Below are 14,691 nucleotides of genomic sequence, written 5' to 3'. Positions count from 1 at the left end.
GGCAGACGCATGTTTCGGAGTTACAAGGAACCTCTTTTTGAGTGCAAAAAAGGTAAGTTCATGGATGAAAAGAATTTTCATCCACATGATGACTTATTTTGCATTGAAAAGGGGGAATCCCGAAACATGAGTCTGCAATAATCTGCAGACAGATGTTTCGGGGTTGCGATTTGCGCAATGTTACGTCATTATTTCGTATTTTAATTGTTTTACTACTTCAGGACCTCCATAACCACGGGTTTTACGAACAAGTGTACTTCGCATGTACTCGGTAGGTATTTGGCGGCGTCAGATTCTAACCCTGGAACTCACTAGAACCCTTTGAAAAGGACAAACCGTCTTATCCGACATTTTGGTTCCGAGACAACTTTGGATCCAACCTTGTTTCTAATAGTATTTATAAATACGTAATAATATTCTTTGGTTGCAATGTCGTAAAATAATTGATGATCAGTTGGGTAAAATGTCACTTAAGGTATATCTAGAAAGATAACTTCACAAATGCAACAAAAATGTTTCGGGAAATGTTTACTATAATGAACCTTATTTTCACACATTATTTGTTTTTACTTTGTAATTATTAAATCTTCATTTTCAGAATAAAATAATCAAACATCAATCAGGCAACACATCTAAAGCATGGGCACCAGCTTTCTGCAGCGAAGCTTTTGTATAAATGCTAACTTTGTCCCCCGGCAATTTTGGAACCAAAATGTCGGATAAGTCAGCTGCCCTTATAGAGAAAGCCTTATAACTCAAAGATTCCAAGTTCAGCATCATATCCACTGTGCTCCCCATGGTCTTTAGCAATAGGCAAAGATCCTGGAAGTTTACTCGCCAAACCCTCGTAATGCGTAACCCTAAATTATAAGCAAGATGTTAATAGCTAAAGATCATTTGCATTAAATAAGACGTATACTTACATATAGTTTCAGCAATAGGTCCGCACTTGTAATTCTCGCCATGAACGTTTTCAATTGCACTTTCAACTGCTTGGAGAGCTTTCATCTGCAGAGTGAAACATTTCATAATTGTCATTAAATACAGCAAATTGATTTCCATGAATAATATGTTTCATTTCTGTAATTTCACAATCATCAAAATCGCTGACACTTTTACGAATGTAAAGCTGTCAAGCAAGATGGTTGGTTTTTCAAAACAATGTGATAAACAGTATGTTCAGAGTACGTATGTGCTCAGAACCTTCTTGAATCCTGTGCTGCAATGACGATTATTTTATCATGTAAATGATAAAATAATCATCATTGCAGCACAAATTTTAAACTTAGCCCATTGATTCATTTCCTATTCTCCTGAAACGATTCAGAACTTTTTAGAATCCACGTAAATGAGAAAAACATTGTGATTTTGCAGCACAAATTTGAATTTTAACCCATTGGTTTGGGTCCATTTCACCTAAAACGATTCAGAACCTTCTACAAACCAAACCCAGTGGCACGACAGCCCGTGAGGGCCAAGGCCTACTGTGCTCAACTCAGTTCTCCTGACCAGGAGCTCTGGGGTGCAAGGCAGATGTTCCGGTTAGGTGGTCAGCCTAACGCGGAACCCCCAGTGTTTGGTTCCCAAGTACGCTTGGTACTCATTTTATCGACCCACTGAAGGGATGAACGGCTGAGTCAACCATGCCCGACCCGGGAATAGAACCCGAACCTGTGGCGTAGGAGCGCGAAGACACTGGGCTTCAATCTGGTTTCACTAATCTGGGCTTCAATCTGGTTTCACCAATCTGGGCTTCACCTTCTATAATCCTCCTAAATGATAAAAACATGGTTATTGCAACACGAATTTTGCAGCATAACCCATTGTTTTATATTTCATTCTCTAGAAACGATACAGAACCTTCTACTCGTAGGATCCATGTATGTGATAAAAACAAGATTATCAGAGCACAAATTTTGCAACTTAACCAAATGCTTTAGATTTCGTTCTCTCGAAACTATTTAGAGCCTTTTAGAATCCACGTACGTTATAAAACAACATTATTAAAGCATAACTTTTGAAACTTAACCCATTGCTTTTGATTGCATTCTCTTGAAACGATTCAGAACCTTCTAGGATCCACCCAAATGATAAAAGCATGGTTATTGAAGCATACATTTTGCAACAAAATCATTGCTTTAGATCCCATTCTCACAAAACGATTCAGAACCTTCTTGAATCGAGGTAAATGCTAAAAACAACGTTATCAAATTCTGAAACTTAAGCCATTGCTTGAGGTTTCCCGAAACGATTCTGAACCTTATCTAATCCACGTAAATGATAAAAAAAAAAGTGCTATTATAGCACAAATTTTGAAACTCAACCCAGTGCTTTAGATCCTATTCTCTTGAAACGGTTCTGAACCTTCTAGAATCCACGTAAATACAATAAAAACAACGTTGTTAAAGCACATATTTTGCAGCTTAGCCAGTTGATTTCAATCCCATTCTCCTGAACACTGTAAAAATGATTTAGAAACGTTCTTGGAAAATAATGGGCAGTGATGTGCCCAATTTCTTCCAGTAACATATCTTACAAAAGCCAGGAACGTTTTCCACTACAAATCAGTAACCTTACTGAAATTATCCTGGAAGCTTCCTAAAATATTCAGAGCTCTTCCCGTTTAAAGCCAGTCCTATCTCTGGAATCTTGGAATAAACTTAGATGGGTACAATATAACAGTTCGGCACCTTATTGCGTTTCGAGGAAAGCTCCAAATGCAGCATTGCAAACCTTAGACTGAATTGCAAGTAAGTATCAAGAATGTTACTCGCATGCAACTCTTGCAAAGCTGCGTGGTCCATAGACTGATTTGCGCCTTTTGGTCACCTTATCAGTCTGGACGGATCGCAAACGAACTGAAGTGGATATACTTTATAAACACGCTCAGTTAATCTTTAAACTGGGAGCTAAAATTATTTTTTAAAACAGTGAGAAGTCTGCATTCGTGCAACTTGTAGCAATCCAGGAAACTTTTTGACACGGATACTTGATTTTTCCAGGAAGTGGGAAAAACCATAGAAATCCCGAAACGTTACACGGAAATACTTAGTAACGTTTTGGAATTTTTTTTTACAGTGAAAAGCATTTCAGAAAGAATTTTTACAGCGAAAAGATATCAACAAAAATGGTTAATGAAACAATGTTATAGCTCTGAGAAAAATGTTTTTATTGTGAAGTTTGAAGTTGCTGATGAGAGTGTCGTGACTCTCATCAGCTTCTAGTACATGTTTAAAAGGAATAAACTAAGGTTGAATGATTGACCCAGAAATCCCATTATTCTTTCTGACCTTGTCTCGGAAGGCTAAGCTAAAATAAAGAATAATAAGAAGAATTCGATCGTTTCCAATTTGTTTTTCCATTTTACCTTCTTCATTCATTTACTAGCTAGCTGCATTGCCCGGCTTTGCACGGTTTACCTCGAAAATAAAAGTTAGATAAAGTGACGCATGTTCAACAATCGGGCTTCAATTGCAGAAAAAAAATACTTTAAAATTTCCCGTCAAAATAATCATTCTTAAGGAAAGAAAACGTCAAATCAAAAATTCCCGAATAAATTAAACACAAACCTGCATAAATACAACTAAAATCCTAAAAAATAAATCGCCAAGTAATAATCAAAAGGTAAACTTTAACCTCAAAACAAAAACAAAATTTTTAGTCACAGCCGAGAAAAAAAAGTGGCAACCTTCTGATTGCTAATTTAAAATGAGATCACGCAAATGATAGTTTTACCGATATGAAAATAAAGTTTTATTAGGCTTAAAAGTGCTTTTTAATTTTTCTCCCGGTGATTTTACAGCTTTTATTTATTTATTTATTTATTTTGAAATTCGAAGGAAGTGAATGAACTCTGTAGGTTTTTTTACGGGCTTTCTGATGGCATTAAAATCGAACAGATCGGATAGTTATTTCGAGTAATAAGAGCCATTTAATGCCATTTTCGGGCCCTAAAATTAAAATTCGAACGGTTCGGTACTTTTTTGGAGTTTGACAAGCTTTATTCAGTCAAAGGGTGGCCCATTCCCTTATTATTGAAATATTTTCATTTTTTCACAGGTTTTCCTATTATTTTGTCCTATACCTGTATACACACACACACACATATTCTTTGTTTTATTTAAATTGATTTTAACGACTGAGTTCTTATTTACTTTATTTATTCATCTACTTATATTTCAAAAGACGGAAGCATTGAAAAATCTTCTATAGATACTGGGAGAATAACGAATTTATGGCTACAGAATGTTTCAAAATTATATCTCATCAACCGAAATTCCTGTTAATAGTTAAAAATCAAAATCAGTGAATTTTCTGCTAGCTTTGAAACTTTTCGCACAGCGTGTACACCACATCGAAAACCCTGATACAGATAGTTGTTTGAAACGGAGCCTCTTGTGACATTTAGTCTGGGGCTGAGCAGACTTCCGATCCACTGACGCTCAAACGATTCCATTTGTAAAATAAGGGTGGAAAAAGCGAGTTTTCGTTGCGATAACGATTATGGGCACTGAACAGTTTAGGAATTTATCCCTTTTTAACCAAAACGTAAATGAGCTCGTCCAAAATCAGACATCATGTTACCAGTGCCACACTACACCAAAGTACATCTGTTACTTTGTTGAAATTTTAATTAGGCTAGACTTTACAAATGGAATTTTTTTCTCTTGGTGAAGCTGGTATGTTATTTTTTCATCTGCACTGGTAAAGTTCAGGAAACTTTTATGGTAAATATGACTGTAAAATTGAGTGTTTACAGTACAGAAAAAAATTGCTTGTACTGAAAAAAATAAATAATTGCTGCACCAATTGATACACCACGTGGCGAACAGTGAATAGCACATAACGTCGTATTTCCCCTCACTCGATGTGTCCCAACTGGCGTGGTAGTCAGCAAAGCCACCAGCCAATACGAAGGGCTCGAGATCGAATCTGCTGCTCGAACGTTGCGTTTTTTTCATTCTCGTTTTTTCTACCGTAAAATTTAACAGTAAATAGGATTTTACGGTAAGTATTACTGGCAGCATGGACGCCAGTAACTTTTACCGTAAAATTTCAAGATTGTATGTAAGTGTGGTATTGAATAGCTGTTAATATCCGTTTACATGTAAAATTTCGAATGTTTTCCCTGAAAGCATGATTATATGAGGCAGTAAGAAGCAAGAAGATGTAAGTGGATATTTTCAAGTTTTGGGTAAAACGTCTCTAAAATTCCAGTCCTAGGTAGGTTTTCATCGAAATTTGTTTCGAAATCATGCTGAATAGCAGCACTTTCCAGGACTTCTCGTTCTTACTCTTGCCCCAAAACAGAGGAGAGGTTCACCTACCATTTGTACTGGTTATCTCAAAATTTTTAATTTTTGTACTTACACCTCTTTGCTTCTCACTGCTTCGTATGAAAAGTCGTTTCTTCTTCTTCTTCTTCTTCTTCTTTCGGTGCTTAATTGCACCTTTTTTTTTTGATGAGGACTACAATCTGTGTGCTTAGCCTCCCTTACGCATGATATATTTTATTACACATATAAACAACACATGAAAGAATTTACATCACAAAGAAGGGAAAGTATAACAGGAGCGAGGGTGGGAGTCGAAACCACCGCCTCAAGTGTGCCAATGTCAAGCAGTCACTCAGACCGCTCGGCCACTGAGAAAGTCGTTTTTTAAAACGAGTCAATAATAACCACTTGAATATTCTTCTTGGGGCATTGGGAACAAACCATCATGCACAGCGAAGTCGAACGGATACGATAGTCAAGTGGTTATTATTGACTCGTTTTTTTTAAACGAATAATTAATAACCACTTGATTGACTATCCTTCTTGGAGCATTGGGAACAAATCATCATGCAAAGCGAAGTCGAGTGGATATGATAGTCAAGTGGATATTACTGACTCGTTTTTTCAAACGAATGATTAATAATCACTTGATTGACTATCCTTCTTGGAGCATTGGGAACAAATCATCATGCAGAGCGAAGTCGAGTGGATACGATAGTCAAGTGGTTATTACTGACTAGTTTTTTTAAACGAATGATTAATAATCACTTGATTGACTATCCTTCTTGGAGCATTGGGAACAAATCATCATGCAGAGCGAAGTCGAGTGGATACGATAGTCAAGTGGTTGTACTGACTCATTTTTTAAAACGAGTCAGCAATAACCACTTGACTATCCTCCTTGGGGCATTGGGAACAAACCACCATGCACAGCGAAGTCGAGTGTACGATAGTCAAGTGGTTATTATACCGATTCGTTTTTTTAAACGAGTCAGCAATAACCACTTGACTATCCTTCTTGGGGCATTGGGAACAAACCACCATGCACAGCAAAACTGATGTCTTCAAAAATGTAACTACTCACATGATCTTCGTAGTCCTTTGGGTGGTCTCGGGTGTATCCATACGGGGTCATCCACAGTTGAGAGTAACTGTGGATTGAGAAATATGCCTTCAGCCTGCTGCCTATATTCGTTACACCGTCCCTGATAGCTTGGCTTTCAGCTTCCGAGAAAGGGGATGGACCACGGTAGATGTCAGAACACGAGTCGCCACTGGTACTGGCCCCTGAAATAAAAAGAAAACATGAGTTCATGCCTGGCACATATAACTTAATGAAATTGTAAAATAACTTTGAAGTTTACCTACATTTTTTATATAACTTATGTTGAAACTCGATGAGGGTAAATTACTAATTTTTGGACACTTTTAGACCCTGGCAACCTTAGTTAAGGACCGGAAAAACGTAGGCAACCTTACTTTAGCTTTTTTTTTTTTACAGCTTTTACTTTTCATTAATGACAACAATTTCCGGAAACTCGATGAGGGGTAAATTATCTCCCTCATTGAAAACCTTTTATCCCCTGACAACCCTGATTAGGGACCCTAAAAAGATAGGCAACCTTAGTTTATTGTTTTATTTCCATCTTTTACTCTTCATTTATGATAACAATTTTCGGAAACTCGATGAGGGTAAATTACTTATTTTTAGGCACCTTTCAACCCCTCTCAATCCTGACTAGGTCACGTGAAAGAGGTAAAAATTTTTACTTTCACGTTTTATTTGCAACTTTTACTCTTCATCTATGGTAATAATTTTAGGAAACTCGATGAGGGTAGGTCAAGCCTTGTGGGATCTCACCCTATAACGTGTCACGATTAATGATAGTTAATTTTCCAACAAGATGGGGCATCCCCCCCTTATCTGATATACGTTCCTTATTTCCTCATTAACAAGCTTCCTTGTTGAATTTAACGAGTTCTGATGATGACAATCCCTTCTTCCGTGCTCTCCGGACCTAACTCCAAGCGATTTTTTTTTTCATAGTGTTACATCAAAAATCGTGAGTCCGTGCCCCGTCGGCCACGTGATTTGAAAGATTTACGCCAAAAGATCACAACCGCATTTTCTAAGATTGATCGTGTCATGTTACAGCGAGTGAAGCAAGAATAAGACTTTAGACTAGATGTGTGCCACAATACGAAAAGTCTATAAATCGAACATTTCGGAAACGAAACTTTTACATTTTCATTCTCCAGTAGAGTCAGTATTGTTGCTGTATTGGTAATGTTTGTTTCAAAATGTCTTCCAAACCCGGAGGGAATTTCGATAATGTGCATATGTTTATAATAGAGATAGACTTGGGTGCCATGAAAAAATTCTAATTCTTTAAGGGTGCCGTTAGTCGGAAAAGTTTGAGAACCCCTGATCTGCTTTCTCTAGGCGATTACTGTTTACTACCAGTTTTTAATTTCACGCTAGATGTTAATAATAATATTTCCTAGTCTACGCGGTGTGATATCGATCTTTCTTTTCAGTCAGTTTATTTAATTCGCTGGTGCGAAGTGCGCCAGTAGTTAATTGGACACAATTTTAATCGGCGTCGATGTACAGAGTGAGTGAAAACTTAAAGGCTAGTAAAGAAATTTTGAGAAAACGGGATAAATGAAATTGAAAATATTGTATTATTGTTCAATTATTAATGTTCATTTCTAAGAAATGACGCAATAGACAGGTTTTGTGAAGTATGCAACTGCTAAAATAACGTGGTATATTCAAAATTAGTATTTCAGCCTGAGTAACAACTTTAAGGCCATTAATATTTCTTAAAAACTAAATGTGCATATATAGCCCGGTCAATTTAGACATAAAAATAGTGATCAAATAACAAAAATTCCGGGAAAGCTAAATTTTTGTAGAGACCTTGGGTTTAGCATTACAAATAAAATGCCAAAACTCCCCGTCGATCCCATGTGCGCTTAAAAAGTTATTTGGGGTCAAAGGTCAAAATTTTAGGTTTTTTTGGATTTTTCTCAAAAACGGTAAGTTTTATCGAAAAGTACCTTTGACCAAAGTTGTAGATCTCAAAATTCTCTATAAAAATTGTCCTCATGATTTTTCTCCAAGACCAAACCATTTCCCAGATATTGCGTACTCTCAAAAGACAGCCAGTCATTTACAGAATCCTCTCTCCTCGCATGGCCTTGAATAATATCTGGCTATTCTAGTCCGTGTGGCGTCGTTCACATTCCCAGGGATGGCCAACTCACTAAAGGCATGGGAGCACCCCTCAATATCGCGGAGCCCCCCCCCCCTTCAAAAGCAACAGCCCCCCTCCAAAAACTGAGAAAAATACCCCTCAAAACAGCCCCCTTTAAGTGTTTTTTGAGCTCTTAAACTGTAAACACATTTCATACAATAAAACATAGTTTGGCTGGTGAGTCGCATTATTATCTTTACTCCTGACAATGTTTGGCCTTAGTGATACATTGTGGGTAAGATTTCTGGATTCTAATATGACTCTAAGTAATCTATCTCTCTTGGTTAGACAACAAACCGTGGTTGTCGCTTCTTCATCTAATTTTGCGCATCATCTCACTGCTTTAGTATAACATGAGGTATTGGAAATCATATAATTCAGTGGTTATGCCCTCAAGCACCATTTCTTTTAAATTTTATCTGATGTTCCTTTTTTAAGAAGATGATCCGAGTTTTCCCACTTCTGCTTATCAAAGAACTCAAGTTGAAATCTGGAATTGAAAATTTTCGCTGTACAATCGACTTCTTCAAACTTGCCATCGTACTATGTTTCGATCATCAGCTCTCGTTCTGCAAATTGGTTACTTTGAGAATCTAAAAAATATAACACTAGGCATTGCGGATGATCATCATCACAGAACTTGTTTTGAGACGGATTACGACGACCAGTTCGAAGATGGACAATGAACATTTATAATTCCAGATTTCAGTTTTGAAGTTGAGAGACTACTATGGAACTCATTGATAAGTAGAACTGGTAAAACTCGGCAGCTTCCTCTTTCAAAAAGGGGACTTTCGATAAAACTTTGAAAGAAATTGCTTGATGGCGTACCTACTGAGAAGTATGGTTTTCAAAACCTCACATGTCATACTAAAGCAGTGAGACGATAGGTAAAATAAGAGAAAGAAGTGTCAGGTACAGTTTGTTGTCTAACCAAAAGGGATGGATTTATTCGAGTCCGATTAGAATCTAGAAATATTAAGCCACAATACCATCAAGCCACAATTTCAATCAAGAATGAAAATTATGAGAAGTGTTATAGTTCAACTCGCACGCCAAACTTATGTTTTATTGTAATCAATGTGGTTACAGTTTGAGGGCTCAAAACCCATTTAAATTTCTTTACGTCTTTTGTTTCAAAGGGTGACTTACGTGGGATGTTGCGAGCCATTTTTTTTTTTAATTTTTATACTTAACCTTTGTTCTCTATCATAGGTAAATTTGACATTTTGAGCCAAAGTTATGGGCTAAGTGGAGAATTAACATTTTTTTACTAGATAAGAAATGCTTTTATTACTTATTTTTTCCGTATCTAAGTAAGAATTAATTAAAATGAAAGCAAACTTTTACAAATCATAACTTCGAATATTTTTTCTCTAAGTACGGAGCAACACGATGTTATTCAATTCTGACACTATATTGGTCAAATTCAAGATTCAACACATGTGTGGAATTTTAAAATACAGTTTATTATTAAAATGATCTTATGCAATGTGTAATCTACACAAAAAGTCTGCTCTTAAGAGCGATAATATCAAATTCATGAAATTTTGATATTTGATGAAATTATTGTAACTTTTTCCAGTTTTTAAGTATTTTGGTCAACTTCAAGGCGCGAGCGACACCTCAAGATATTTTTGCGGTCAAAATCCTTTTGCATAACCAAATATCTCTACAAAAGGCAACGTTTCCGGGCTATTACTTAGCGTTTATCAGATTTTGATTTTCTTCAATCCACCCTAATGAACATGGCCAGTACTTCAAAAGTAAATCCACCTCGTACTAGAGCGGGATTAAGTGAATCTGAATCTAGCTTTCGTTGTAAAAAAAAAAACTGCTTATTTTGTGGCGAGAAAGCGGATGTAGAGGCTGAGAAGAACAAAACGCAGAATTATCGCAGAAAAATTCATAAATTTTCTACACTTGCATTCAAAGAATCCCTTTTACAACTAGCTAAAGATCGTTCTGAGGTGTGTCAAAAGCTACCCTTGCACGTTTTAATTTTGAGTATGATTTAGTCAATGCTTTATGAATTTTTCTGCGATAATTCTGCGCTTTGTTCTTCTCAGCCTCCTCATCCACTTCACAGCCACAAAATAAGCAGTGTTTTTAAAATCAAAAGCTGGATTCAAATTCACTTAATCGCGCTACAGTACGAGGAGGACTTACTTTTGAAGTACTGGCCTGTTCATCCTCACGTTGCTGCAGAGATTGAACTTTTCCTGGTGTATAATTTTCTGCAATCGACGCGACTTGTAACGGACTTTTGACTTCTTAAATAATCAGCATTCTTATAACTTCTCCCGACACTTGCATCGATTAAAGTTGGCATTCCACGACTGCCCAGCACAACAGTTTCACCTTCAGTCCAAAGTTTATTGCAAATAAAGCAAAATTGTGACATTTTTCTTAAATATTAATCAGCACAAACAACAGTAGACGCTTGTAATAAATACGTTTATTCACTCGAACTGCACGTTTAAATCAAAAAGAAGCAGGTACGTCAGTGGTGCCCACCTAGGAGGGGTCATGGCCCAGATTGCGACATCGAAATTTTTAGGGAGATTGTTTTGAGGGTTTTTTTTCATTTGGGGGGGGGAGGCTTGCTTTTGGGGTTATCTCTGCGATGATGAGGGGGTGCACCTTTGCCCTTAGTGGGTTGGGCATCCCTGGTATGTGAATGACGTCACACGGACTAGAATAGCCAGATGTTATTCAAGGACATGCGAGTAGAGGGGATTCTGTAAATGACTGACTGTCTTTTGGGAGTAGGCAATATCTGGGAAATGGTTTGGTCTTGGAAAAAAAATCATGAGGACCATTTTTATAGAGAATTTTGAGATCTACAACTTTGGTCTAAGGTATTTTCCGATCAAACTTACCGTTTTTGAGAAAAATCCAAAAAATCTAAAATTTTGACATTTGACCCCAAATAACTTTTTTAGCGCACATGGGATCGACGGGGACTTTTGGCACTTTATTTGTAATGCTAAACCCAAGGTCTCTACAAAAATTTAGCTTTCCCGGAATTTTTGTTATTTTCATTGTCTAAATTGACCGGACTAATACTAGAATAAATATCACAGCAGTTAATAAGAATGGGAAAACCCTTCAACTTGTAAGTTTTTCACTAATTTCTTCGAAGTTTTGGTGTTCTTTGTGAAGATGTCGAAAGCTAAGAAGTTAAATGATCATGAAAGAGGGCAGACTGAAGGTTTTTCTTCAGCGAGGATGAGCAACTTTACTATTGTGAAAAAAATAGGACGATCGGAGACTGAAGGCAATAATTTTTTAATATTAAAAGACAATTATTGTAAAAAGAACACCGGTGGAAGACCTAGGGCATTGTCCTCAAGTGATGAAGAAAGAGTTTGCAAACTTACATCAACTGTAAAGTACTCAGCCGGAAAACTTATTCAGACGACAGGTTTAAATGTTTGTTAAAAGACGATATATAACCAATTAAAAGGTGTGAAAGCTTTATTTATGCAGCAAAATTGGCAAAGCCTCAGTTATTGAATAGGCACAAAATAGAGCGTTTGAACTTTAGCCTGAAAATCATGAACTAGAATAACCAATGGATACAATTTTTTTTTTTTTTTTGATGAAAAGAAGTGGAATTTGAATGGACCAGACGGATGGAAATACTATTAGCATGATTTACGAAAAGTAAAAGAAATATTTTCCAAGCGCCAATCAGGTGGAGGCTCTGTCATAACTTGGGGGGTGCTTTGCTTTCAGTAGTATGGGCTCAGTTGCGTTTGTTCCAAGTAAAATGAATTCACAAGCATATCAAAATGTCCTCGCAAGTCAACTTTTACCAAATGCTGAGTTTATTGCTGGAGAAAATTAAAAATATCAGCAAAACAATGCATCTATCTATCTATCTGAGTAACAGTACAAAAAATTGGTTCCAAGTAAACAATGTTGAAACTTTGAAACGGTCAGCTAAGTCTAAAGATCTCAAACCAATCGAGATCTTATTAGGCGACTTAGCAAGACAAGTTTATGCAAATGGGGGACATTTTACTTCATCAATAGAGCTGAATTCTACGGTCGAAGGTGAATGGTATAAAACAGATTCCGAACTTTGCTAAGAAGCTTGTTTTATATATGAAAACAAGAATATTTGAAGTAACTCGAAGAGGTGGCTCCTTCACACAAGCTTCAAAATGTTTCTATTTCTTTCTTCATGCACTTTTTTCTATGCTGACTTTAAACATTTTACTCAGGCTCAAAATGCTGATCTGTAATATTTTCTAATAATGAAATAATTATAAATGATATTTTGTCAAAAATGGTAATTTGAGTGATAATTATTAACCTTAAATACAAGTAAAAAGCTTGTATTTAAGGTTAATAATTATCACTCAAATTATGTTTTGATCCTCAGTGAAAGATACGTCCAATTTCTCAAAAAAGTTTACTGTCCTTAAAGTTTTTACTCAGACTTTAGATTGCACTGCGAAAACATTCATCGAGAGCAGGGTTCGAGATGGGAAAAGTTGCTCTTTTTGAGGAGCAGGTGTGGCACATTCTTGTTCCACTTGCAGGAACAGGTTTCAGAAGATGGTTCTATAATCCTTTAAAAACTTAAAATAAATCTTTAAAATTGATTTTTCGAAAAGAAAAAAAAAGCGTAAAACTTGTTTTTTTTTGGGGGGGGGGGGTGAGGGGGGCAAAAACGTTCAACACTAGCATACTAAACCTACCTCTTACATAAACAGTGCCACCGAAATTTTTTAGGGGGTCTCGGTTTATTCTTTGGAGGGGGTGTAAAAATTGAGGGAGTCATCATTTAAGGGACATCCCTGGCTAGTGATATGCTTAACGGTTCAGTTAAGTGAGTGGATCTGAGCAACAATGTTCTTACAGTGTGTCAGCGTCAGCAGACACACTGTAAGCAAATTCCGAAACCGCACAAAAAAGTTTCCGGCAACATTCCAGCATTTTACAGATTTTCATCAACTTCTTGTGAATTTCAAGTTTCTGCGCGAAAAAGGGGTTCTTTTTCACTGTTGTGAAAAACATTTTTAGCTACCAGTTTAAAGATTGATTAAGTTTAATAATCATGTCGCCATCACGTACCTTCCAAGTGAAAATTCTCGGCAGTTTCTCTGATAAGCTCACTATCAGGGCTGGTGTACCACCCTCTACAATATTTTTATCCATGACTTCCCCTCTAATGAGGACCATCTCACTTGCCTTTTCGCAGACGATACCAGCATCATGACAACCGACTACTGCAAAGGCTTCGCTAGGCATCGTCTCCAAAAATATGTCAACATCATTACTCAGTACCTAAACAAATGGCGTATAGCCATCAACACTGACAAAACACAAGCAATTTGCTTCTCACCTAACAACATCAAAAATTATCCCAAGAAAATCATGGTGGGAAAAGACACTATCCCATACTCTAAGAATGTCAAGTACTTGGGCGTCTATCTTGACAGACGGCTCAGGTTCAATTATCACATTGAACAAGTTATCAAAAAGGCCAATGTCAAAGTGGGCTATTTATACTCTCCTCAATAAAAATAACTCACTGAACACTAAAAGCAGACTACTACTTTACACCTCGATCATTTACCCTGCTCTCATATACAGTATCCCCTGCTGGGGATATGCAGCTGCTAGTAATATCAAGAAAATTCAAACTCTCCAAAATAAAATCCTCAGGAGAATTTTTAGAGCTCCATGGTTCGTCTCCAATAAAACCCTGCATAAGGACTCGGGGATATCTTACATCAAAAACTATATTGTTGACACCACCACAAACTTCTTCACCAAACTTGGTTATCACGATAACCCACTGATCTTCGATCAAATCTTCTTCACATTTAATTCTGGCGGCAAAAATATGCCGTCGGATGCTATGTTCATCTGTTGATGATTCTTGTTTGCTTAGGTTTTGCCTAAGCTTCTTTTCATTCTCGGCACTGATAGGACTAGGCCTATCAGTTTTCATTCCACTTGTACATTCCATGTAAATACTTGTATATACTCAGTTCTTATCATATTCCAGATTATTCAATTCTCCTGTCATTTCAATTATATAATCCCTGTAAATATGTATATAGTGTGGCTCTGAAAAGATTCCTTTTTTTTTCTACTCCATCACCCCCCCCCCTCACACCATTTCAAATCAACTC

At 36.8% G+C, this 14,691-nt stretch overlaps 1 protein-coding gene across 1 annotated transcript in view; it reads right to left on the bottom strand.

The window, feature by feature from the left end:
• Window positions 1-14,691, bottom strand: part of LOC129230654 (carboxypeptidase B-like) — a 49,187-nt gene that overhangs the window by 13,191 nt on the left and 21,305 nt on the right. Inside the window, exons 9-10 of the mRNA XM_054865070.1 lie at window positions 6,361-6,563; window positions 924-1,008 (exon numbers count right to left, since the gene is read on the bottom strand). Coding sequence (XP_054721045.1) covers window positions 924-1,008; window positions 6,361-6,563 — 288 coding nt within the window. The remainder of the gene's footprint in view (window positions 1-923; window positions 1,009-6,360; window positions 6,564-14,691) is intronic.

Source organism: Uloborus diversus, chromosome 9, assembly GCF_026930045.1.
Source record: "Uloborus diversus isolate 005 chromosome 9, Udiv.v.3.1, whole genome shotgun sequence".
NCBI classification, from domain to species: Eukaryota; Metazoa; Arthropoda; class Arachnida; order Araneae; family Uloboridae; genus Uloborus; species Uloborus diversus.
This window is presented reverse-complemented; position numbering and strand designations above follow the sequence as displayed.